This window comes from Corvus moneduloides, chromosome 4 (genome assembly GCF_009650955.1).
Source record: "Corvus moneduloides isolate bCorMon1 chromosome 4, bCorMon1.pri, whole genome shotgun sequence".
Taxonomy (NCBI): domain Eukaryota; kingdom Metazoa; phylum Chordata; class Aves; order Passeriformes; family Corvidae; genus Corvus; species Corvus moneduloides.
Window position 1 is genome coordinate 21647407 of NC_045479.1, and position 24766 is coordinate 21672172.

The 24766-nt window shown below is 42.5% G+C and overlaps 1 protein-coding gene across 3 annotated transcripts in view; it reads right to left on the reverse strand.

Annotated features, from left to right (window-relative positions):
- Positions 1 to 6341: 6341 nt before the first annotated feature.
- LARGE1 (LARGE xylosyl- and glucuronyltransferase 1) overlaps positions 6342 to 24766 on the reverse strand; it is a 274450-nt gene continuing 256025 nt past the window's right edge. For 2 of the 3 annotated variants that reach the window (XM_032105182.1, XM_032105183.1), the window contains 3 exons: positions 22567 to 22713; positions 17293 to 17488; positions 12373 to 12956 (listed from right to left, as the gene is read on the reverse strand). In XM_032105182.1, coding sequence (XP_031961073.1) covers positions 12759 to 12956; positions 17293 to 17488; positions 22567 to 22713 — 541 coding nt within the window. In that variant the 3' untranslated portion in view covers positions 12373 to 12758. Of the gene's footprint in view, positions 12957 to 17292; positions 17489 to 22566; positions 22714 to 24766 lie in introns of all 3 variants that reach the window. The other variant, XM_032105181.1, reaches the window with a different exon arrangement.

A 24766-nucleotide genomic window follows, 5' to 3' on the forward strand; every position in this document is an offset into this window, starting at 1 on the left:
CCTGGCTCTTGAGCAGCATAACATACCCCGAGGCAGCAAGCACACACACATCCTGCATCTGTCTGTCCTTTCCAGTCACCAGCTAACTCCTCGTTTAACCAGCTTAAAGATGAATGTAGTTACACAAAGATCATCAGAAATCACACAGAGAAAGCCTGGAAGAGACTTGGCACAGAATGCCCCATCACTACTTCAATCTAGGGAACTCAACTTCCCCCTTCTGATGAAACGTAACTTTTTAGCCCAGGCTAAACACACTGTAATCTGCCCTACTGCACCTGTCCTGGAGTATTAATATTTAATATAAATCCTAAAGGAAGCACTGTTCTTTATTTCTGATTCGTCAGAGGTGGATGGATTGGAAGGGTTGTGGGTAATATGGAAATGGCATAGGCAGAGGATCCCTTCTGGGAGCCTGATTATTGAAAAGCGGCTGCTATTTACACAGTTAATGCCATTCACTTCCTGCACCTGCTCAATCATTCATTTCCCAGTGCAAGCCAGCTTTGCCTTGCTGCAAAGTCAGGGAATTTAAGGGAGCTACACCTGCAGGTTTTTCTTTTTCTCTGCAATGATTGCAGAGTTCAGCTTATAAAACTCCCACTTGTACATTTCCAGTCCTTCATCTTCCTTCTCTGTGAATTCTTTTTCCACCTATTTATATGTATATATACTTTTCCAAGTATTTATGTTTCTGATAATGAATCCAAAGCCCTCTTTTTCGAACTCCTGCTGGACTCCCAACCTATTCATGCACCACAAAAAAAAAAATCTACTTGATTCTGTAATTGTCCAAAAGCACCCAAAAAATTCAGCTACCTTCCCCACTTACACTAATTTTTCTTCATACTCTATTCAGTCTTTCAGAGAGGCTCCATATCCTACATCCAGGGCCACCCAATTTTTTATGACGTCCCTATGAATTTAAATTCTGTGTTGTCATCCTCAGCAAACACGCTTTTATAGTAGAATCTACTTTGAATTTTGGTTTAAAAGAAGACCAACACAAACCACAAAGGATTATACAGCTGACCTTTCTTCCCATTCTTGCCCCCATCTCCTTTCTTGATAATGAAGTTCTGCAGAGAGGCTGTAGGCCACCAAGTAGAAAGGAAGCTGGAAGGGAGAGAGCTATAGCTGCATGGTTCTGCTTATTACTGCTAAAGGATATACCAGCTGTAAGTTATATTAGGGGAGGGGCAGTTGCAGCTCTGAGCACCTGAAAAACTCATCAGCAAGGGTTAAGTAATAGAAAAGTGAAGACTCCTGGTTTTTGGTTAGTTTTTTTCTATTGCCAAGAGAAAGACTCCTATATAATGTAAAATCCATGCTGCCACATAGCAGATAGCGCCTTTGCAATGCTAACCTGTTAGATGGATTTGCTGCCACAGTGGTGGTGAGCTGTCATCCATCGTAGAGCACCCATCTGCTGGTTATCATACTTATATAGGAACTGAATAAACTGCCCCCACCTGCCAAAGTTTTGTCTTCGGTTACAGAAAGACACCAGCAGGAAGAAGGTCAAGGTCAAGTAAAGCAGATAAACATGATTAACTCTGAGCAGATGATGACTCACCTGTCTTCAGGGGGAACAGACTTGTATGTGTCTGATTGAACCAGGGTTGGAGGAATGAAACAAAGGGAATGACAATGCAAAACTAAAAAGTAATAAAAAGCTTAAAGTTGAAAGCAAAACAGCTCATGACCTCTCTCTCTTTGTTCCCATCTGAAGAAACAACAGTGTCCTCTTAAAACCAGCATGTGTCAAGTCAGACGCTGGAAAGGAATTGAGAGGATTATTTCACAATTTTATTGCACAATTGAAAATTAATTTTTTTTTTTTTTTAATATTTACAAGCCATTTACTTTGCACACACAATCTAAACAGCATTTTCCCCGATAAAACTGTCACCTAGAAAACTTACACACGGACTGAAGTATATGTGTAAATTAATTGGTTTGTGTTAAATGCAAATTGCCTCAGTCTGGAGGGGGAGGTGCTTGGGAGATGGGGCAGCATAAGGAAAGATGACACATTTTTCTTTTCTCTTTCCTGAAACACTACTTAAAAATCTTTCCCCAAGCTGTGGAGAGAAACAGAAGAGTTTCAGTATTAGCTGAAGCAGAAGGACAACTAGTCAGATAATACATTGGGAAATGCAAGGTGGCGAGTTGGAGATCCAAAACCTTCAGCGCCACAAGCCTTGCAAGAAAATGACAAGCCTTGTTTCACGCATAGCTCACCCTAAAGGTCACAGCATTCCTGTTTTCCCCTGGAGAATGTAGAATCACCTTGGCCATGAGAGAAAAAGAATGAGGTTTGAGTTTTGAGAAGAAACTCATGAGAAAAACCCTTCTTTCTCACAATTTCTTACCTGTGCTGGCTGACACATCAACAAACCTCGCACAACCCAACCAGCAGTGCCGGGGGTAGTATTTTAACCACCATTATGAAGCCCACGGGTTCTGTGCTGAAAATGAGTGCTTTCCTGGCTGTTAGCACAAACTGTCTGTCACAACATTCAGCACAGTCTCTGGAGTCCACAAATCACCCCCCTCCTGTGGCTGATCCACCCACACCTTTTCCTTCATATGGATTGTTGTTCTCAAGTTTGTCAGCTAATATTGGGTATAAGGCCTTGTAGCACTTACTGCTTAGTTTCCAGGGGATTTTGACACCTACAATCTTAACTGAGTAGGTGGTAGCTCTAAAACTGATGCTCACTGGCCCAGATTTGTCCCATGTTATGTGTATACACCTGAAGCACCACCAGCACTGTAACCTTTTCTGCTATCCACAGAGCAAAGGGTGATGCGGTGCTGAGGTGAACTGAAATGCCCTCTTCTGAAGTCCTCCTCACTCCACTGACTCTCAAAGGAAACAAAGGGGGCTGCAAAGGATGTCAATCACCAGAACAGGCTGCCCAGGGAAATGTCACCATCCCCAGAGGAATTTAAAAGACGTGCAGAAGTGGCACTATGGGACATGGTTTGTGGTGGACTTGGCAGTGTTAGGTTTATGGCTGGACTTGATGATTGTAGATGTCTCTTCCAACCTAAATGATTCCATGACCCTCTGACCAACTCCCACACCATGGGTGTCAGACAGCTGCCAAGTTGCATGGGCTGAATCAGGGCCTGAATGGTTCCAGCTGGGCACCTAAGAACTAAAGATTCTGGCACTGTGAGATTTATTTGGCATTCAGAGCACTTTGGTGCTACCCTTCATCAGGTTTTGCATACCCTAGGGAGATGTGGATCAAGTTCTCATTTTGGCATTAATGGCATTAGAGGCCTAATTCTTCTCCTCCCCTCTCCTCCAGCAGCCCAAGGATTTTTTTTCCTCTTTTTTTTATTTAACATGTTTTTGATAGTTTAAGGGAGACAGCAATGGAGAGATGTCTTTTCTCTATGTAATAGTTATAACCAGATCTCAGCAGTGTGGAAGTTATCTATATTGTCTTTAAAATACCTGTCAACACCAGCCTAAGGCTGATACAAACATGGATATAGGGCTGCAGCAGATGGTAACATGGAGTAAAAGTGGAAAACCCAAGAATGGGCTGGCTGAAGAGGGATCCTGAAACTGAACCCTACAGAAATAGGGGGAACTTTGTAAATATTAGAAACCTGTTCTAAAATTTCTGGCTTGAGTAGATTACTAACCCTCTTAAAAGCTTCTGATTCTGGCCTCACTAGACTATTTAGAATGGCTCTCTTCCTCTCAAAACAATATTTTCCTGGAGGGTCTATGGGTGTAGTAGACAGAAAAGTCTGAACAAACTGAGTATGTTAAAAATAAAACAAAACATAGTGAACCTGTTTTTACAGCTTTAAAATGATGAGTTTTTTCTCAGGTATAAGATCGAAGATTAAAAGTGAAAAAAACCCCTGCAGAATAAATTTGTGTGGAGGCTCAGGTGCCCTGTGAGAAACATTGCTCCAGTAATAAACTCATGCAGTGGTCTAGTGTAAACCAGTAGACTTTCATACTTAACTGGAAGAGACACTGCTAAGATAGAAATAAAGCCTGTGATAGCACAAAGGAATAAAAAAAACCCCAGGCTACAGGAAAGATTTTCTCTACACTAACATGGAGGACAACTCAACAACCCCTCAGTTCTGTTCTCCTCCACAGACAATGCTGTAATGTTTTCAAGTCTGACAGATGCAGAAGAAAGCTGCAACATATTAAAATAAATAGAGTAGAATCACAGAATGTCCTGAGTTGGAAAGGACCCACAAGGATTAGAGAGCCCAGCTCCTGGCCCTGCACAGAACAGCCCCAAGAATCACACCATGTGCCCGAGAGCATTGTCCAAATGCTTGCTGAACGCTGTCAGGTTTGGTGCTGTGAGCACTTCCCTGGGACACTTGTTCCAGTGCCCAACCACCCTCTGGTGAAGAACCTTTTACTCATATCCACCCTAAACCTCCCCTGACACGTCTTTAGGCCATGCCCTGGGGTCCTGTCACTGGGCACCACAGAGAAGAGATCAGTGTCTGCCCCTCCTCTTCCCTTCATGAGGAAGTTACAGACTGCACTGAGGTCTCCCCTCAAGTTTCTTCTTATCCAGGCTGAAGAAGCCAAATGATCTCAGCCATATCTTCTATGGCTTCACCTCTAAACCCTTCAGCATCTTTCTGGATGGTCTCTAACAGCTTTAGATCCTTCTTATATTCTGGCACCCAAAACTGCCCACAGCACTCGAGGTGAGGCTGCCCCAGTGCAGAGCAGAGCAGGACAATCCCCTCCCTTGCCCGGCTGGTGATCCTGTGCCTGATGTCCCCCAGGACACGCCTGGCCCTCCTGGCTGCCAGGGCACTGCTGGCTCATGTTCAACTGTGAATATAAATATCTCAATTGAACACTATGAATAAAAAAAAATACTTTGCAAACTTTTAATTTCACTTACGAAAATGGAAATGAAAGCAATAAAATTTAGAGAGTATTTGTGTCTTGGGTGATCTGATTCACAGAGCTGTTTTTAGTACATGCCTTTGTTTTGCTCTATGAAGTGTAAACAGGAAGATGATGATAGTGCCTGTATTCTCTGCATTCATGACAAAAGCTGGCAGGTTAACTTGGTGGATATTCTATATTGATGACTCTGAGAATGTTAATCCTTGTGGGTCCTTACAGTACTCAGTAGCTTTTTTTTTTTCTAATTGCCTTTGCTGTTCTTTGAATAAGCCTTAACAGTGAGAAATACAAAATGTAAACTCTCCGTGAGCCGTTTGAACCCATATGGAAATATTCATAGATGTTATGGACAGAAAACATAATTTCACTTATCTGTCTATTCTCTTATCAACACAGGCAGCAGAAGCTTACTGCCTGGCCTGAATACTGAGTCTCAGGTCAGCTGGATTAATTGGTGCTAATATAATTAGTGAACACCGGGCAAGGTGTCAAGGGAAAATACACACATCTCTTGTTCTCATTCTGCACCAGCGAACTGCTGAATCCCATCTTTTCCTAAACCCAAGGGGCCTCTGTCACTCACAGCAAGTGTACATCTAAAATGCAGAAAAGCTCAGCAAAGTCTATCATCAGAATAACAGATTTCATACTGAACTCACTACTGCCATCTAAAAAACAGTCAAAAGCAGTGGTGCTGCTTCTTTCCTGCTGCTGATGGTTAGGTCTGACTGGATAGGAAGTTCATGGATCAATCTGTGCTGGACAGCTCTTCCGTCCCTTTTAGCATCACTGGAGAGCACCACTGGAACAAAGAGTTCCACAGGCAGATCAAAAGAAGAAATTCTATGAACCTCACTAACTCTAGCTTTGCCCCAACCATTGACCTCGGTGCTGACAATTTAAGAAAGGCTGGATAGTCAAGACTCCTACTGTTACCAAGCTGTTATTATCCTTTTTCTTTCTTTCCTTTTTCTGAAGAGCACCAAAGGATCAGTGTGGGAATCCAAAGAACTGAAACAAATTAAACATCTTTGAGCTGAGAATGGTTTAATCTCAGTACTGACTTCCAAGAATTTTACAATCCATATAATTTACTGCAGGTGGGCCACACTGGCCAGTGGTGGGTAAGAAAGGCCACAAACCCATAATGAGCTTAGTCCAACGTATCCTATGAACAGATCTTGCGAGAGACTTCAAAATGCTTAGGTCTTCATCATTCCTCTGGAAATCTGGCTACTTAAAACAAACCCATCATACACCCACCTCCAATCATTTACTCCATTTTTCTTTGCTTACCTGACAGACTGCTGACAGTCTTTAGAGTGCTCCCAGTGATGGAGCAGACATACTTGGATACAGCTGGGATTCATCACTCTTGCAAGTTCAGCTGCTAGAATTTGTAGGCTGGGGGTGAGTGCCACAAGGCCTCTGGATGTGTTATTTCCATCAGCTTCATAGGATCCCCTCCACATGAGAAAAGCCTGTAGAACGGAACTGCACGTGTTCTGCTCAGAAAGCCTGAGAGCACGGGGGATAATTGGTTTTCCTAAATCACAGTTTATACCTATCCTTTGGGGGGGAAAAAAGTCTGTCTTTGCTCAAAATCAAGGCTGCTATATTATGAAAAACTCAATGAAAGGAGAAGTAAAAAGAAGTATCAACCAGCTGCTTCATCCACCCACATATCATCCACTCTGCGCTTAGAATGAGAGAATTCCTCCAAAAAAACTTGAACAAAGAATTGTGTACAGACTACGTCCTACTACGTATGTGTGAGAGGACAGAAAGAAGTTGCATGAGCAAATCACCAGCTACACCAGCAACTTGAAATTTCAGATCCTTTAACTTCCACGTGATTGATTCTGCAGCCTTATCACAAGCCTTGTGATATAATGGTTAATGCTGAAAATTCACACATCTGTCAAGTCACAATTATATTGCCATAACACTCAGAAATAGGCTAAGCTTGGCTTGAATTACTTGACCTAACGTATTTGGGGACCTCCTCTTGAACATATCTGGTGAGGGCAGGGTGTCTAAATCCCTGGTCAGACAATTACCCTCAGGTCAGAACTGTTTCATTTGGAATGAAATCTTGTGTCTTGTGGCGATGGACGACCATGGAGCTCTCAAATGCAGCCTTTGCTACCTGTGCAGTGACTTCCACAAATTCACATTGCAGAGGTTTAAGACACTTCAACCCTACAGAAACAGCAACTTGCTGGGAGTGAGGAAGCTGTCCTCACCATATGAGGGGAAACTACACAAAATGACTGAACAGATATCCAACTCTTAGCTTGGGCTTCAGATTGTTTGCATCCTGACACCCTCAATGAGCTAACACTTCCACTGAAGCATTCACTAACATGTCTGAACAAATATGTTCATATGACTGAACATATAAATAAATATTTGGCTGGCTTTTTAATTCCCAGATTATTATTTTCAACTCATCACCATAATTCTACTCTGTAAACAAACCCCAACTGCCAAGCAGGGGTAAGAGGAAAATGTTCCAGCCATCTGATGCATACATAGCTCCTTTTGAAATTCCCAAGGACTTTGTGTTCTGTTTTGGGAATGTATAACTGCTGATACAACCAAACTCCTATAAAAGCAAGGTTTTTCTAAATCCAGGTTTGTAAGCATTTCCTGAGCCATAATTTGCTGTGCACAGCCAGCAGCAGCTTTCCCAAGCAATTTTATATCGTGCAACAAAGTAACAATCTTCAAATAATCCCCAATACACCTAAGTGTTTGGATGTAAACACACCATCTAAATATACATTATTAATTACTACTGTAAAAATGACTTCATTGAGCTATCAATGTTTCTGCATTTTCAATACTGCAGTGGAAATACCTGATTATTGGCTGACATTGTCAACTAGTGACTTATTTATTCCAGTCTCACTTAGTGGAGTTGCAGAAACTCAGCTGGTTTTTTTTCCCTAACATTGAAATATGTTTTGAGCTAACAATGATGCATTCTCTTTCTAGCACTCCCACCACTAAATGTGTTAGACCTGGCTGAAGTTCATAAATAATGACACCCACCCCACTTGCTGAGCTTGCTGTGTTCTGCTGCTGCTGCCCTGAAACCTGAGGAACACCCATACAGTATCTGGCAGAGTAGGAAGGAATGTCCTGAGCAATGCCTAAGAGTAATATCTCTGCTGATTTGCCAGGACTCCCAGTGCTTCTGGTCATTAATCTTTCTCAGCCGAAAACAGATGGGGCTATTAGGCAGGCTGGAGTAATGGGGGAAACCGGCAAGACAGAGAAGGAAATGCATTATCTTTTGGGTAGAACTGCACATAAAAATGAGAACATTAAAAATGTATTTTTCATACTTAATTGGACGATGTATGATTACACCTACTAGAAAATAATGTGCAATGTGCTTTGTGCAGGGCATTTATAAAACTGCTCAGCTGCGCTAGGGCCTTATTTTCCCCTGTGGAAAGAAACAGCAGCTACGATTCTGACGAGGTTTTTGTGCTTTTCCCTCTAACACAGGGTTTACTCTGCTGCAACAGCTACTGCAAATAACACTACAAAGTGCCTCTGCTTGTTGCAGTAAAAGGAAAATGCAGCTTACGATTTACCAACAAAACACATGAAGCCAACCAGGTAAAAAATCAGTACTTCAGGAGTAATGGGAGCATATGTCATGTTCAGTCTAAGGCGATGGAACTGCAGGTACAGCTGCTAATTCCTTTATGCCATGGAGTCCAAGATGATGATTACAAACAGAAAAATAACAGCAAATTGTGAAGTGGGACCAGACTGTGCACATAGGAAACTAGCAAGGCTAGAAGGAACTACTAGGAAAAAAAAAACCTGACAGATACTAAGAACTACCCAGGATAAACAAAGACATTTTCTAGGTCTGCCAGGTAGGCAAATGGTAGATGATCCTTAGCTAGAAAATGATAGGATAGAAACTACAGCCAAACTTTTGAAGGTGTGTATATATATATACATATGTGTGTGTGTGTATATCTTTCTATTACGAAAATAGGGAAAAATCATGGAAACATATCAGAAGCTTATGACAAGGTATTAAGTAAGTGTTTTGCCCAAAACTTGAACTTGCAGAGCCTGTTACATCATAGGGAGAAGCATGAAAACAAAAATAGGAGGACTAGGTTCCAGGCAGCAGGTTATTATTTGGAATAATAATTATGTCTGAAATGTGGTGGGATGTCAGAAGGTGCTGGAAAATACATAGTTCAGGCTTTGGGACTTGAAAAGTTTGCAATGACTCCTAAATGTCAATGTTTTGTAGTGGAGAGGGAAAAGGGAGACACAGAACAAAATGTGTCAAGATAAGAGCCCAATTTTTGTAATATTTTATTTCTAATCCCCTGATTAAGAAAAGGTGAGCATTTAGAAAGGTTAAAGAGAAAAATACCCTCAAAACCTAGTAGGGTGATATTCAATGTAAATTTAAAAACAAAAACCTCTTTTTCTTTTTAAAGAATCAGTGGTTCTAAATAAAAGGAATAGAAAAACTGAGATCCTCAGATTAAAACAGAATGAGCTGATTCATAGCCGTGGAGTATGGTATCCCTTGGATGAATGGAAGACAAAGACAAGGAAATGTTGCTACGACTAAACGGGAAATTTTGTAAGTTATTCAGGCCAAATAGGAAACCTTCAGAGAATGGAAATAAAACTGTGTAAAGCTGAAAGGAAAGTATGTAATAGTTAAGATGGAGTTTGAGGACGCTAAGAGGGAATCTGAAGAGTAAACAGTAGGAAGTTAAAAGTGAAAATGAACATTTGCTCAGTACACCAAAAGCAGAAAGTGGAGATAACCGGCAGGCCACCCCAAACAAGTAGAAGAAACAATTAAAGACAGTAAGGACATTGCCAAGAATCTAAATGATTTATTTGCATCAGTCTTCACCGAGAGGGTGCTGGAGTGGTATCTAAATGAGAGACTCACACTTTCCAAATATCAAAGATAAGGAGAGGTCATAGATTGAAGACTCAAGAGAGAAGTTGGTGGAACAAATCAATAAATCAAAGGCAATAAGTCACCAAGTTTATCTGCTATTTCTGGAAGATTTCAGGAGGAAACTGAGAATTAAGTAACAAAGTTCCTAGCAAATACTTACTACAGCAGAGGACTGGAAGACAGTCAGTGTTATAACTGAGTCAGGGATTTTTTTTGTTGTCGGTGGTGGATTTTTTCACGGTGTTGGAGGAGCCCTGGCAGTTACAGACAGATATGTAATCCTAACTTGCTATCAGGTAAATTGTTTGAAATGTGCTAAAAACCCCCAAGCCCCACACCTCTCGAATTATGAAGCACAGAGACAAACACGACATGACAGATACAAGTCAGTACAGTGTCTATAAGGACCAAAAAAGGGACTCTGTGTACCTACTACCAATCTCTGAGCTGGTTACACCAGCCAGCACACCTAAGCCTACCCAGGAGGTCCCAAGACTCACTGTACAGTCAGGCAAGTAGCAAATTATTACCTCCCTGCTTCCCCATCCTCATCACGTGACCACTGAGAAGAGAATCATGAGGAGAATGCTGATAATGGTACAGCCAAATAATGTACAGGTTATGCTGCTGTAGGGCAATCCAGCCCATCCTTGGGCAACGCTGTTAAGCCAAGGGGAAATGTACATCTGGAAATGAAAATCTCTAATACATATGGAGCATAATGGTGGCCACACTGAAGTTCTGACTGGAGATTTTATGTAGGTACGATGAGTGTCAGCCTCTCTTAGGTCAGCTTTTGGGATCTTTCTGCACACTAATTAATCAACAGTCTCTGTGCTGCAGGGTTCTTCTCATTCTCAATCAGCACAGTGACCTGTGCCTTTAATGGTAATACAGGACCTGGGGAGTTAAGACTTTGATGCTTTTAAAAGAATGTATCTTAGCCAGAACTGAGCACTAATTTCACTTCTTCCCAGCTCTCTCCAGCTTTTTATGTAAATCTTTACATAAAGCCATTAAGAAGAAAAAAAAAAGCTCTTTGGAAAATTATGCAGTGATATATTCTTATGCAGCCAACACTCCCAGGGGAAAAAGTGAAAACTACACACAGCCTCCCGCCCCTTTTTATTTCTTGTCAAAGATATTGCCTTTTTTGGCTTTTCTTATATATACACAGAATGATGAACTGATATTTGTAGTTTAAATGTCTGGTTTAACTGCGTGGTTTCCACCGTAACAGAAAGCTCTCACAAAATGTCAGGTTAGAAATAAAACCAAGCTCTAGAGGGATGAGGTGGGGAGGAAAGTAGAAGGTCCAGTGGCTGAAAAACAAAATGGAAAAACGTGAGCAGAACACAATGTAGATCCATTTCCCAGCTCAGGCAGTGGTATTGGTACATGGGGTTGCTTGGGGTTTGGGGTAGGGAGACAGACACATTTCTCACTGAGTTGTTTCTGCTTTCTCTATTAACATTGCAACAGAAATTACAAATAGCCCTGCAAGGGGTAGTGCACCTCATCTCTTCCTCCCATGTAAACACAACATTAATATTGAAGATAAAGAAAATGGCAAAAAGTCCAGTGTCTTGTTTTCTGCATTTTGCTTGTTAGGTTCCTGTTCGCCCTCCAGCGAACTCCTGTGTGTACCGATGCTGTGAACTTGACCAGTCCACGTTCAATCAAACAGTCACTCAGATTCCCAACATATTCTTTTCTCCCCGTCCAATGGGGAGTTTATTCCTAACAGTTCTGCTCCTTTTAATTATAAACTCCTTTAACGAAGTAGTTCTGAGACCTTGCAGCAGGCAGCAGGAGAGCACCAAGGACGCTAGTTGCCTTTTTACTAGTTTATATTCCCTGTTCAGCAAAGAAGTCCACTTAAAGCCTAAGGCCCAGTGCCTTCATGGATGGGCAGCACTGAAATGAGCCTACAAATCAGTATTCCCCTGGTACAATGTGCCTTATAGGTAAAATCCAATTCTTGCCTAAAAAAGATAAAGAGTTAGAGCTGGGCCCTTTATCTTATGAGACACATGTGAACAAGTTGCTCTGATGAAAACAGACCTTAAACCGACAAGTTTTGTTCACTTTCTGGCAGAGCTACTGATCTTCTTCACTGGACCACCAAACTGAAGATGGCAAAGAAACACAAGGGAGATATTTCCTTGGCAAGGAAAGGAGCAGCATTTAGGAGTGGGGCAAAGGCAGGATGGGATATAGGGGATTTTCCTGATAAAACAATTAATTTGAGAATAAAAGACCAACCGATATCATGTATACAACTGAATCAGTAACACACCTTCTCAGGAGTGCAGTATTGTATAAGCGTCCCCTGTGTTTTCAAGGCTAATTCAGACCTTTGGCTCATCCTGCATTAACAAGGTCATCCATGTTAACAGGGCCCCTGTGAAAGTTCACAGGTGAAAGTTCCCTTTTAGAGTAGTGCAGATTTGAAATTCACAGGACAGCGACCCGAAGATCTTCCTTTACAGATAAAAAGCATGTCAAATTATTAAATAGCAACATGAAATCCTATATTCTGAAGGTCTGTCTGTGCTCTGCAGTCAAGAGAGCGGAGTGCAATCCCAGCCCCTGCCCAGTCCCCACCTTCGGTGGCTTGGAGGGCGCCCGGCCGGCCCCACTCGCAAACACCTCACGAATGCTAAAGCTGACAGGCCTGGGGTAGTCAGGGAAGGGATGAATGAGCATAGTCCGAAGACATGTCACTTCAAATTTCTACTGTTAGAACTGCCAAGTATGATATAAAACCAGAAAGTATTTCTCAGTTTGGAGTTTGAAGACCGGGCCCCAGACGCTGAGCGGCTCTTGCCTCGGTGTCCCTGTTGGCCACACACGGGCTCCATGGTGCTAACTGTTGTTCTCGGCCGTGAGATATTTGAGGGCTGCGAAGCCGTAGTGGCGCGACATGTCCTGCTGGAACTCCTCCTTGAGCGTCTTGAGACAGATGCGGTATTGCTTGTTGGAGCGGAACTTGGTGATGTCGAAGCTGGGCGCGTGTGGCATGTGGATCATGTAGGCGTTGGGCAGCACCGTGAACTCGTACTCCTGTGGGACAAAGACAGGGCTGTGAGGCGGATCCCAGCCCTCCTGCACCTCCACAGTCAAACGTGCTCCACCATGTAACAGCACAGTTTGTGTCTCAGGAACAACAAACCCATCAGGGATCTCAAATAAGCTGCCTTTTTCTTTCAAGCAGCTTTTTCTTGGTTTTGTGAAAGATCTACTTTCTCTTTTTGAAAAATCATAGAATCGTTTGGGTTGGAAGGCACCTTTAAAGATAATCTAGACCAACCTCCCTGCAACGAGCAGGGACATCTTCAACTAGATCAAGTTGTCAGATCCCTATCCAACCTCACCTTGCATGTTTCCAGGGATGGGGCATCCACCACCCCTCTGGATAACTCCCCCAGTGTTTTACTATCCTCATGGTAAAAAAACCCAACCGTTTTAAAATATTTTACTCCACATAAGCCAAATAATGGGGAAATGGTACCAAAGGCACACCTGAAGCCATGTTTGCCACACAGATTTTTCAGCAGTGTGCTTGCAACAACACAGCTGTGACTACACAGCATAAGTCTCAAGTGTCCATGCAAAAACACGGCTTTGCCCCTACAAATTATCTTGCTTGGGATCCTGGAATAAGCCACATTTACAAAGGCAAAACTGCACGGCATATGTTGCTTTACCTATTGACTAATATACTTACAGAGAGAAAACTGTTCAAAACTATTTATAAACCTGAAATAAGGGGAGAATATGATATCATTTATAGGCGATGTGTGAAAATGAAGCTGCTAATTCCATATGCTTTGAGATGGTTTTACGCAAATTAAGATCTCCTTCACGAAGTTTGAGATACTGTGCTAACTCTCCTCCTCCTGTAAAACCACTTCACTAATTCTGTTTGTATCTGACCAAGTTCTTTGACAATTTTTTTTGTTAAAAAAATGATGGCTACTTGAAGTCTCAATTATTCCTGTTAGATTCTTTCAATTTTTATAGGTAAGTGTATGATCATTAGAGCAAAGCCAGAAAAAGCCTGATTCCTATTACAAGCTGAAAGTTCATTAGTGTAGGATATGCAACAAACAGGTATCTTCTGCAAGGAACTGGGTAAGGAATGTGAACCTCATTATTCTGTAGCCAAGCATTCCTTTTTTCATACGGAATTTCAAAAAACCTGAGTTGTATTGGATGCAAATTACAAAGAAACTTTGAAGCCTCCACAGGAAAATTTCCTATTTTCTCACACAGTTTCTGTCTACAGCTGCTGCTGGCGTTACAGGAAGAGGTGCCTAACTTCCCCTGGTTTGCCAGGTCCTGTCACTTGTAGATTTAGGAGTCTGTGCAGAGACAAAGAGTATCTGCAGCAGAGGCAGAATACTTCTAAATATTTCAGTAGGGAAAGAGATTTATGGGAAAAAACACACTTGTGTTTGTGCTGGTAAACCTGAGTGTTTCACCTGCAAGTCTTTTTTTACCTAACCACCTGTGATGAAGCCAGAGGAGACTGAAAGCTGCTGGGTTACAATGCTACCAGAAAACAAATATTTGAGCTATAGAGCCAAAAATAAAGCCAATTAGGATGGACAAGAAATGAATAGGGGCAATGTGGATCCATTTTGCAACTCAGGCAGCGGTACTGGTGAGCCCAAAGTATAGTTCAGGCTGCAGTGCCTTCCCAGAGACACCCATGAAGCAGCAGCATGTGCTGGATAGCTGAGTGCAGATGCAGCTCCTTCCTCCTTATGAGTGCCTGTTCCCTGACAGTGCTAAAGTGGTAAATCTTTGTGCCAATTTACAGTGTTGTCATACATGGGAAGGGGGTCCTCTGAGCTTCTGTCTGGAGTGAAAAATGTACAGCAAGAGGAAAATGGTCTGATGCTCACAGGCAGAATTTGTTTAGCTGGAAGATGCTTAGGACTAATGGGGAACCAAATGCAAAAACAAAGGCTGGCACCATGGAGTGAGGGGAGCTATAAACTACAAACTACAGAAAATGTCTCCAAGAGACCTTAAAACTACGGGCTGGAGCTGCAGAGGAAGATGCATCCCCCTCATACAATCTTTTCTTTGTTCTCTGTTTGCATCTCAAGTCTGTAATATTGCAGGTCAGGGACTGCCTACACTCTGCAGCACAAACTGTAGAGCACAGCAGCATTCCCATCCCTCTGAACGGCCTTCAGGCACAAAAAGCCTTAAAAAAAATTGTGATTCTGCTGCTAATAATCCCCTTTGAAATATACTGGGCTAGGGTCCTGGAAAATGGGATGCTCATGGTCTAGTTCCATAGTCACTGGAAAAGAAGGGAAAGGTTTCCTAATGACCTCTCCCTACGACATGGAAACCTTTGTTGAGAAGGCAATGCACCTCTGTTCCCATCTGCTGCATGACCAATTCTTTAGATGGAGACTGGCATTATCTGTGTATTTGTACAGCATCCAGCTCAGCGGACGCCCGCATGCTCCCAGCACCACAGTGACGATTATCTTCATGCCATGTCCTGCTCTGAGGGGCAATAGTGGCACAGCTCTTGGAAAGGGGTCTGCAACAGACCTCTCGACAGACTCTGCAGTTGTGAGGTGCAGTGAAATAACTGAGAAGCTGCTCTGCCTGCTGGTAATGAAGCCAGCCCAGCAGCTGGCAGCAACCTGATCTGTGCACACCCCAAAGCACAGGAATGCCACAGGGGAAGTAGTTGTGCCATCCCATGTCTCCTCCAGGCTCATTTTGTGGGAGAACCTGCCAATATCCATGCTGCTACAGAGGAAAATGAAACTTCTTTTGAATGTGATAATGTATTCAAGGCTGGAAGAGCAAGAAAAACAATTTTCTAGAGTTAATTCCAACCTAATGGTCATTTAAAATAATTGTGCTATGATCAACTTTGAAAAATGTTTCCATTTCCCGTGTGTGAATCTCTGTGCTGGGCAGATACCTCTGAACAGAAGAGTTAAATCCTGAGTGCTACATAAGAGCTGCCACTGGGAACATAAGCCTTGTTACCCATATTAACAAATAATAAACCAGTATCCTGGCACTCTCCACAACTGATGGTTAATTGATTAGTGCTTGGAAAATGCACTGGAAAATTACAGTGCTATAACAGAGCACCAGATTATTAACATTAATATAACGGATACTTTTTTTCTAGTCTGTAATAATTTTTTCTCAACACAAGTAGGTACAAATTCGTCAGGAATGCCCTCGGCAAACAGAGGGCAAACAGCGGCTGCCAGCCCAAGGTGACCATGTGGTTTTGTAAGCAGAGGCAGAAAATATTCCTCCCATAAATGCCTGCACACAAATACACTGTAGGCCACACCCCAGAGACACAATCTCCCACTAACTTGCTCCCAGCCTTGCGCTGCTGTGTTTCACATAAGCTGGTAAGACTTGAGCAGAGAAGGATCCGCTGTGTTCTGGATTCACAGCAGAAGCTATCACAGGAGGATACAGATCATCAAAACCTATTTTTCTGGTTAGCATGATATGCTACTAGTTCAAACACTGGGTTTGAAACCAAACTGAAAAAAACTACAACAAACCCAAACTAAAAAGAAATGCCATGACCCAGACCTTGCTGATTAGGACAGTGGGTAGCTCCCCATCCAAGAACAGCAGGGCGATGCAAATCCTGCCATTTCAGTGAGCAGCAGCATTGGGCTCCCATGGAGCCATAGTCACTGCCAGCCTCAAAGATCTAGCTTGGCAGGAGGGACCTTGGCAACTCTGAGAGCTCTGGTGCCAGTCTGGGACTCCTGAGCTTTCTCTGCATCCTTATTCTCATAAATTCTGCCCAGCAGCTTCATCCCAAGTCACAGATCCAAGAAGCAGGTAGCCCAAGGTTCAAGTACCTGGATCATTTAGGGTCTGCTCCACAGCCCCAGACTTTGGAAATGTAAAGACTTTGGCTTTGTAGAAATGTGCTGTAAATCCCAGCCAGAAATTAAAGATGCTTGCCTTGAATTCAACTCAAGATTGGTTTTCAAATTCTAAATTAGCATTCGGGACTCATAAACCTCTATTTAACTGAAAAAAATCCAGCAAGGTCTACATGTTCCCTAATAAGTGATGGGATTGGCAACAACTGCTGCAGTGCTCTGGTCAGGAGGTGAGCAGTACAGGGTTGTGCCTCTGCGAAACAATGAATTTCTTAGAACTGACAAATAAATTAACTCAGACTTGGGTTCTTCATTTAATACTTGACAAGCATTCAACTGAGTGTTCCCAACTGAAGAAGCACTCATTAAGGAGCTCAGCAAGGCCAGATGAACACTCTGGTGATACAAAGCACGACACCTTCCTACAGGACACAGATCTCGTAACAACCCTGCTGCAGAGCCCTGGGTGAGATACTCGCGTGTCATCTCCTCACCTGTGCATCCAGTTCCATGATGTGAGCTACTTTGTTCCAGCCAAATCCAACAAAGCGCCTGTCATACTCCGGGCAGTCCTTCCTCACGACGACGTATGGCTCAAAGTCTGCTTCCCACTCCACGCGGTAGGGGGTGGTGGCTGTTCGCCACTTGGCAAAATTTGTTGGCGCGTGCCCTTTCGTCCAGACGTGGTACCTGAAACAGATATAAACGGCAGGGATGTGGGGAGGCAATTAGATAGAAAACATCCTGGCGAGGCAACAAAATATTACCTGCTAGATGAAATGCTCAAAAATAAGGACATGAGGTTACAGCTCACATCATCATTTTCAGGATGATGCCTGCCGTTGGAGGCAATTTCTAGAACTATTTCCAGCACGCCTCCCAGAGCTCAATGCTTAAACACACCTAGTTGGTGAAGGATAGTGTGAAGACAGTACCTCATGCTAATGTGCGAAACAATTACACAGTACCCTGTCAGTTCATCTGCACTGCAAGTGCTGTGTCTTATTCCTAGCAACCAAGCAGCTGCATCGGTTGGTGCTCTAAAACTGGTGTGGAAATCTGCAGCTCAGACAAGGTCCTTAAAATTAGCTATTTCCCCACCATGGTGATATTCACGATCTGTTTTATAGGCAATTTTATAATTTGCATGAGAGACACCTGCAGCTCTGGATAGATGTTCCATTTTATTAATTACAGTTATTACTATGGCAGGAACCAAGATGCATAATTACCTTAATAAGTACAATATTACATAAAGGCTTTCTGCTATAAGTTCTACATTGTGGGAAGTACTCCTGTGATCCTCAGAAACATAATCAATTTGATTTACAGAAAAAGATCCTTTTATATTTTGTTAATCTTGTTTAGGTCACAGCAGGTCTCTTCCTAGCACAGCTTGAATGCACCCCATTAGTGCCAGGGTCAATGACTCTCTCGCCCACTTATTTTACCACTTCTCCAAAAATCAATGAGACAAGCTCTTTCTGCAGATTCACAGATTAATTAACGAACCAAAGGCATAGCAGGTATCTGTATTACAACGCTGAGATAGATATGCAGCAGAAGGGACAAAACCAATGTCCTGCCAATTTGTAAAGTAAGGTACATTGAATTCAGAGGGATGACTCACATGCTGAAAGTGAAGGGATTTGAGCATCAAATATTGCAAAATTACAACATGACGTAATGTTTCCATCCCAGAAATTCTCATAACATTCTAAGCCACTGCTAAAAACAGGAATATAAAATCATAGCCTAGGAGTTTTCATTTGGACGTATTTGTATGGCTTGTAACAGGAGAATCAGAGGTGTTCAGCTTTCCTGACTCCCTGTTCAGGGCAGTGCAGGAAGACTGAATTATTAGGATGGCACTAGGGTCACAAGTAATGTACAGTCCTTTGTATGCTGCACTTCAAAACTGTAAACAGGTTGCATCACTTTCAGGTATCTCGCCTGGGGACCAGGAAAAACAAAACCCTTCTGTATTAAAAAAACTGGCAGTGAAATAATTCTCCAGAGATTATTAGAAAGCAGTGCCAGATTCACAAAGATGCTTATAATCCTTAATGCCCTTTGGAATCATCACCAAAAAATCTATCCCTATTCTTGGCCTCTTTTGGAGATGAGTGGCTAACCTACCCAGTCACTAGTGTGCAGCTATCTATGCTGGAAAAAACAACTCCAGCAGTCACAATATGGGGTTTAAAATTATATAGGATTGTGGAAGGTGCTGTATCTTCTAAAATCCTACCTCCGGCATTTTGAAATTAATTATGCTAATAATAATAATGACTGCTAAACACTTATGAAGTGATTTTTATCTTCAAAGCCCCATACAAACTTTGGTAAATTGAGAGATTCCTGCAGAGAAACAGCCAAATGCTGCTGTTATTTTAGTAACACTCTCCCACTGATTTAAACAGGGGTAACAGGATACTAACCATAAAAAGAATTCAATTTCTTTCCACCCTTTTTGGAGATAGCAGTGTAAGCACCTATAGCAGCTCAAGTATAACCTCTGTGAGTCAAGAGAGCAAACTAGCAAGGAAAAATAAGTAATTGGGAAGAGACAATTAAGGGAAAATATGGAACTGGGATTGCAGGGACAAAACAAAGCGGAAAGGAAGGAGTAGACTTGATTGTACAAAACTGAGTAACAAGAGATTATTTACTTGCCTCTTCAGAGTGATTGATGTGAGTGGAAGGAAAGAGAAAGGCAAAAGGACGGCTACGGTCTGGACAAAGAGGTAAATGAGTACAGGATGCTCAAATGAGGTGTGCACACAGTAGTGATAGAAGAGTAATCAGACTGAAAACAAGACTTGTGCGAGGATTATCGGATTACATACATATCTGTACATACAGTATATATGGGTTCATACACAGATAATCTGCTGGAACTAGGTCTTGGTCAATGGCTAATTACACAAACTGTACTGCAAAGAAAGATAAGCAGGCACCACTATGGTGCCTCCACTATGGACGTGGAGGTCCATAGAGAGGAAGCTCCCATTAAAGGACGAGTCATTTCCAACAGACTTTACTATCGGTGATGCAGTTGTGAGAAGAGGCTCACTGTGTATACTGGTCTTCCATCTCACAGGACAAATGAATAAATGTAATTTTCTGCTCAGGCCCTTTTCACTCAAGACATAAATACACACTGAATTTTAAGGCCGCACTCAATCTGACTGAGTCCCTGGAGAACTTTGCGAAAATTGTGAACAACATATTTTTCACTACACTGGCTATTTTGACAAATCCAAACCAAGTAATTCAATCTCCCTAAAATCACAACGAGTTTCTTTCCCACGGTTCATGGAAAACAACTGGAACACACCACATGCCTTCCTCCTCCACTTTGGATCCAATGTTTCATTTTACTTGTGTTACTGATCGCTTTTATTTTAAATAAAATGTCAGAACTACAGCAAACTTTGCTAAAGCTAGCAAAATGAAGTAGTTATTCTTCTCAGAGTGTTCTTCCTCCTGGCCTTGTCCCCCTAAGCTTCCTGCTTCAGTGAGAAAGACGATTTGGTGAAGGAAGAACCTTCCCAGTTCTGTTCTCAGATGCTTAAACATTTTGCTGGATTGTGGATGCAATCAGTTAATTACTTAATCAGTTGTTGCTTTTTATGTTTTCTCAATATGATGATGCGGTTTCTCCTGTGCCTGGATGTGTGTGGGCAATACATTTGTGGCTCATCAGCTCTTACCCAGGCCCTGAGCAGGCACATCCTCAGCAGCACACACCCAGCCACCAGCTGCCAAGGGAGCCAGCAAGCCGGCACAGAGCCCCCGCTGTGGCGGAGGGTTTCACACAGCACACCTCGCCAGCCACAGATGCTCACTTGTCTTCTCTTTTCTTCTGCTGGTGACTGAGGGATGTAATTGAGAGCCGTTGTGTACTTCTTAGCTGCCCAGAGGTAGAAAAGGTCACCATTTCGAAAAGAGGTGACAAAAGCAATTTCAGTGAGGGAAAGATTGGAATCTATGGTGTGGTGTGAGGGAGTGGGATGCTGCAGGCACTCTCAGCAATCACTGTCACAGCAGTCCTCCCCAGCTCACTCCCACCTGCTCAGCGTCAAATTGCAGCGTTATTAAAGCACCTTGAAGGTGCAAGTGGAAATTCTCAGCCCAGATCGCAGCTGCTTTGTGGCTGTTGATAGATTTGAGCAACGAAATGAGCCAAAACAAACAAATTGTAAAATGTATCCTACATTAATACGTACACCACTTACAGACTGCATGTCCTTCAATTCTTATTTAACCTTGCTTTGGAAAAACTCCCACTGATGTTGAAGACATTTTTGCCTGAGTGAGACTTGAGAAAGGATTTGCAAATCCAGCTGTGTACATAACACACCAACATGCTGTATAGCTTGAAGATGAAATCTGGAGTGGAAGGCCACCACTGTGCAGCTGAATACTGGTGGAATGCAACATCTGAAAATCCTGAGGGTGTCATTTTCCACCAGAAGGACTTGTTCTCTAAACTACGGGAGAGACAACTATTTTCTACCAACAGATGTCTTGTTAATTTTTATGTCTTTTGACTGTTAAAGAATGATGGCAGAGGGAAAGGTGCTTGCTCTATCAGTATCCTCAAGTAATTTTCAAGAGGCATGCCTCTCTCCGTCGCCTCAAGTTTCTATTTAAGGCAGTCACTGGTAGAATTCTGACACTGGTCAGAATTATGTTTTCCAGACTCAGTCATGTCTGCTATGACATGTGCATGCAACCATATGAGGGAAGGGTGGCTGCTGCAACAAGAGAGATGTGTAATATAGGGAATGGGAAAAGTGTGAGGAAAGCTCTAAAGTAAGAGAAGGATGGGAGATGTATGATATTGAGCTCCTCCAGCCATGGATAATGCCTAGCTTTTTCATGGCTTTTATCTCTAGATCTCAAAATACCACAAAAAGGAGAGGTGAACATTGTTACCTGTATTTCAGAGATGGAGAACAGAGATGCAAGAAAGCAAAGTGATTCGTGTAGCACCTCTCAGCAGGGCAGCAGTGGAGCTGAGAAGAGAACGCAGGTCTCCTAAGCCCCCTCTCTGTGCAACATCATAAGGCCATATTGTACTCTTCCCATCACTGAGATGCTTTACAAATGTCTGCTAATCAGACCTTACCACACATACCCAAGAGATGGCTAACCCCTGGTAGCTGCATTTTAAAACTGAAGAGTCTGGCAGGTAATAGAAGTGACTTGTTCACAGCCACAAAAGGAGTCTGCTTCAGAGAGGAGCTCCAAATTTAGGTGTTCTCTGCTTCTTAGCCTCTAGTCAGAGTACTCTCTTACCTCTGCATGGAGGAACTCTAGGTATTTAAGCAGCTGTTTCACACTTTAAAAGAGCATAAGACAAGCCTGCATTTGTTTTTCCAGTAAGGAAGAGAACCAATGAGCAGAGATACATTGCTTTTAGTCACATAAGAAGACACAGCTACCCAGACAGTATTTGGCAGCCAAAAAGTAAATTACACGCACTTGAGTGTAACGGTCATGCTGATTTTGAAGCGCAATAAAAAAATGATGAAAATAAAACAAATTTGATTTAACAAGTGAAGTCCTTCAGTAGAGGACTGTAATATGAGATAAAATGCTGAGCTTACAGACAGAATATATCCATGTGATTCTGTTCACTGCCTCTCTATGAAAAGGGAAAAAAATTCCAAAAAGTTTCTTAATGCAGCTGACAGTGAGAGAGAAGAACATAAAAAAACAGAGATAATGACCACAGGTTCAAGAGTACTTTCCATTACCTGAATGTAAAGAGGGTTCCCATGTCCAACATAGATAACAGCTCTGCTTTTGACTTGGGGAAGGAGAGGCGGTAGCGTAGAGTCTCAAAGGCAGGTACAATCAGAGCTTTCTTGGTGTTAGCTAGGTCTAGCTGGATGACAGACTTCCTGGCAAAGAGAAACAACAAACAAAAGCAGGAAAATTTTCAACTGAACAAATCACCGGGCTTTTCAAAATAAAGTGCAGAAAATGGGCACTTAGATACTGCAAATATAACTATGGCCCATATCTTTTCCTACAGGTGCTTCAAATTTTCTTCTCTTTTTGGTCCGCAGCTCTAAGAGCAGGGAGAGGAACAGAATTCCTAATGGGCTTGTGTGTCTGACTGATCAATGCTGCCCTGACAGAGAGTGTTGGCAGCAGAGAAGAGCTGTACACTGGATGGACTGGGACACCTCTCTTTTTCCTTCCTTGTGCTGCAAGTTGTCCAGTGCAGAGACTGTTTCGGTGTGTGCGTGTGTGTACACAAACGCATTTCACACAGCAGGGCTCTTTTCCAGGAAGGGGCCTTGGGACGACTGTTGCAGCAGAGGAGCAGCTCAGCAACCTCTCATCCTGCCTGCCAGAGGTGTTCAGCCTATTATTTCCTAACAAACTAAAACTCAAAGAAAAAGAAGTTACTTTTCCATCCCCCAACTGAATCTTACTATGCCTGTCATTAGAAATAACTCTGTCTCAATTTTCCTTTCATTATCTCCATATTTCATACCAGAAATATGTCTCTCTCTCCCTGTCAAAGTCAGTTCCCCTTAACAGGATTCACTGTCCTGACTTTTATGTTACTGCAACAAGCAATCAAGGACAATGTTGACAAGCAGAAAACTCTCTACAGCCTTTTAAGTTGAAGGAATTGGGATCACTGTCCTAATAACAGAAGGACCAAACAAACCATTTTTCTAGGCCCAGAATACCTAGAATTCATTTATACTGCTGTCAGAGAAAAATAACACGAGCATGACTACTTAATGAAATCTGAATTTTAGGGAATTCATACCACCCTATAGGCCTGTTCTATAAAAAGCAATCTGTTCTCAGCTCCTTACTGCAAAGTTTGCATTGTTTGAAGAGCCCCTGACACATTCCAGTTAACTTTTCACAACTGAAGGATTCTAACAGCATCTTATCATAATTGGTTTTGTACTTTCTTCACTAGCTTCTCCCTCACCATCACTAAAGGCCAAGATACCTGTACGTCAATAGATGGCTCCTTCACAATCAGCATTTGTGACCTTCCAGAGTTGTTCAGCAGTGCCAGCAGTGCCAGTCTCTATGATGCTTTTAAATGTTCCTTCCCTTTCACACTTCTCTGAGAGCAGGGGATACTAATATAGTTTCTTTTCCAAAATCGAAGGCTTTCTGGTCTCTGTACAATCTATCAGCCTTGAGCAGTACAGCTTTGGGGATTCAGTTCTAGGAAGGAGCAGGTAACATTTGTAGTGATGCTCATCCTTTGGGCTCTGCAAGGAAACAGCAGCTTCCATTTATGGCTGTTACTATAACTTTGTTTTATGGAGAGCTCAAAAGGCCCAGGCAAAATTCAGGGCCTTGCTGTGCTTGGCACTGTCCAAGAGTAGGAAACAATCCTGCCCACCAAAGTTTACAGTCTGAAGCTGACCAAAGCTGAAGCAGGCACAGCTATCAAGCACAAGTAGCAGCAGAAACTGTCAGACAGAGCAACCTGTGTTGAAACTAGTGTTGAACGTGACTTCTCTAAGATATGGGATATAATCATAAAAATGCTGTTGATACGAGCAATCCTTTCTGCACACTCCCTTGCTGTTCTCGTCACCTGCAAATTTCGTACAGTTGTCAATGCCTGGCAACTATTGGAAGGAATAAATGATAGTACCTTCATGAAGAAATCAAAAGGCAGAGGGAACAAACCCATAGAAGAGCTTGAAATCACTTGCACTGTCAAAGGTCAAAATGAAAAGTGAGGTAAGTGAAGAGAAACAGAGGCCTGGAAACCAGATGCTTGAAGTGCATACAGTCAAACACAAAGTACTGGTGGGGATACTTCCAAAGTGAAATAAAGTAGCAGGATATTCTCTGCAGAAATATTTTCAAGAGACATGTGAGCATCTGAGGTGCATGTTAGTGTGGTGGGTTGACCTTGCCTGGACACCAAATGCCCACCAAGCCACTCTCAGCACTCCTTCT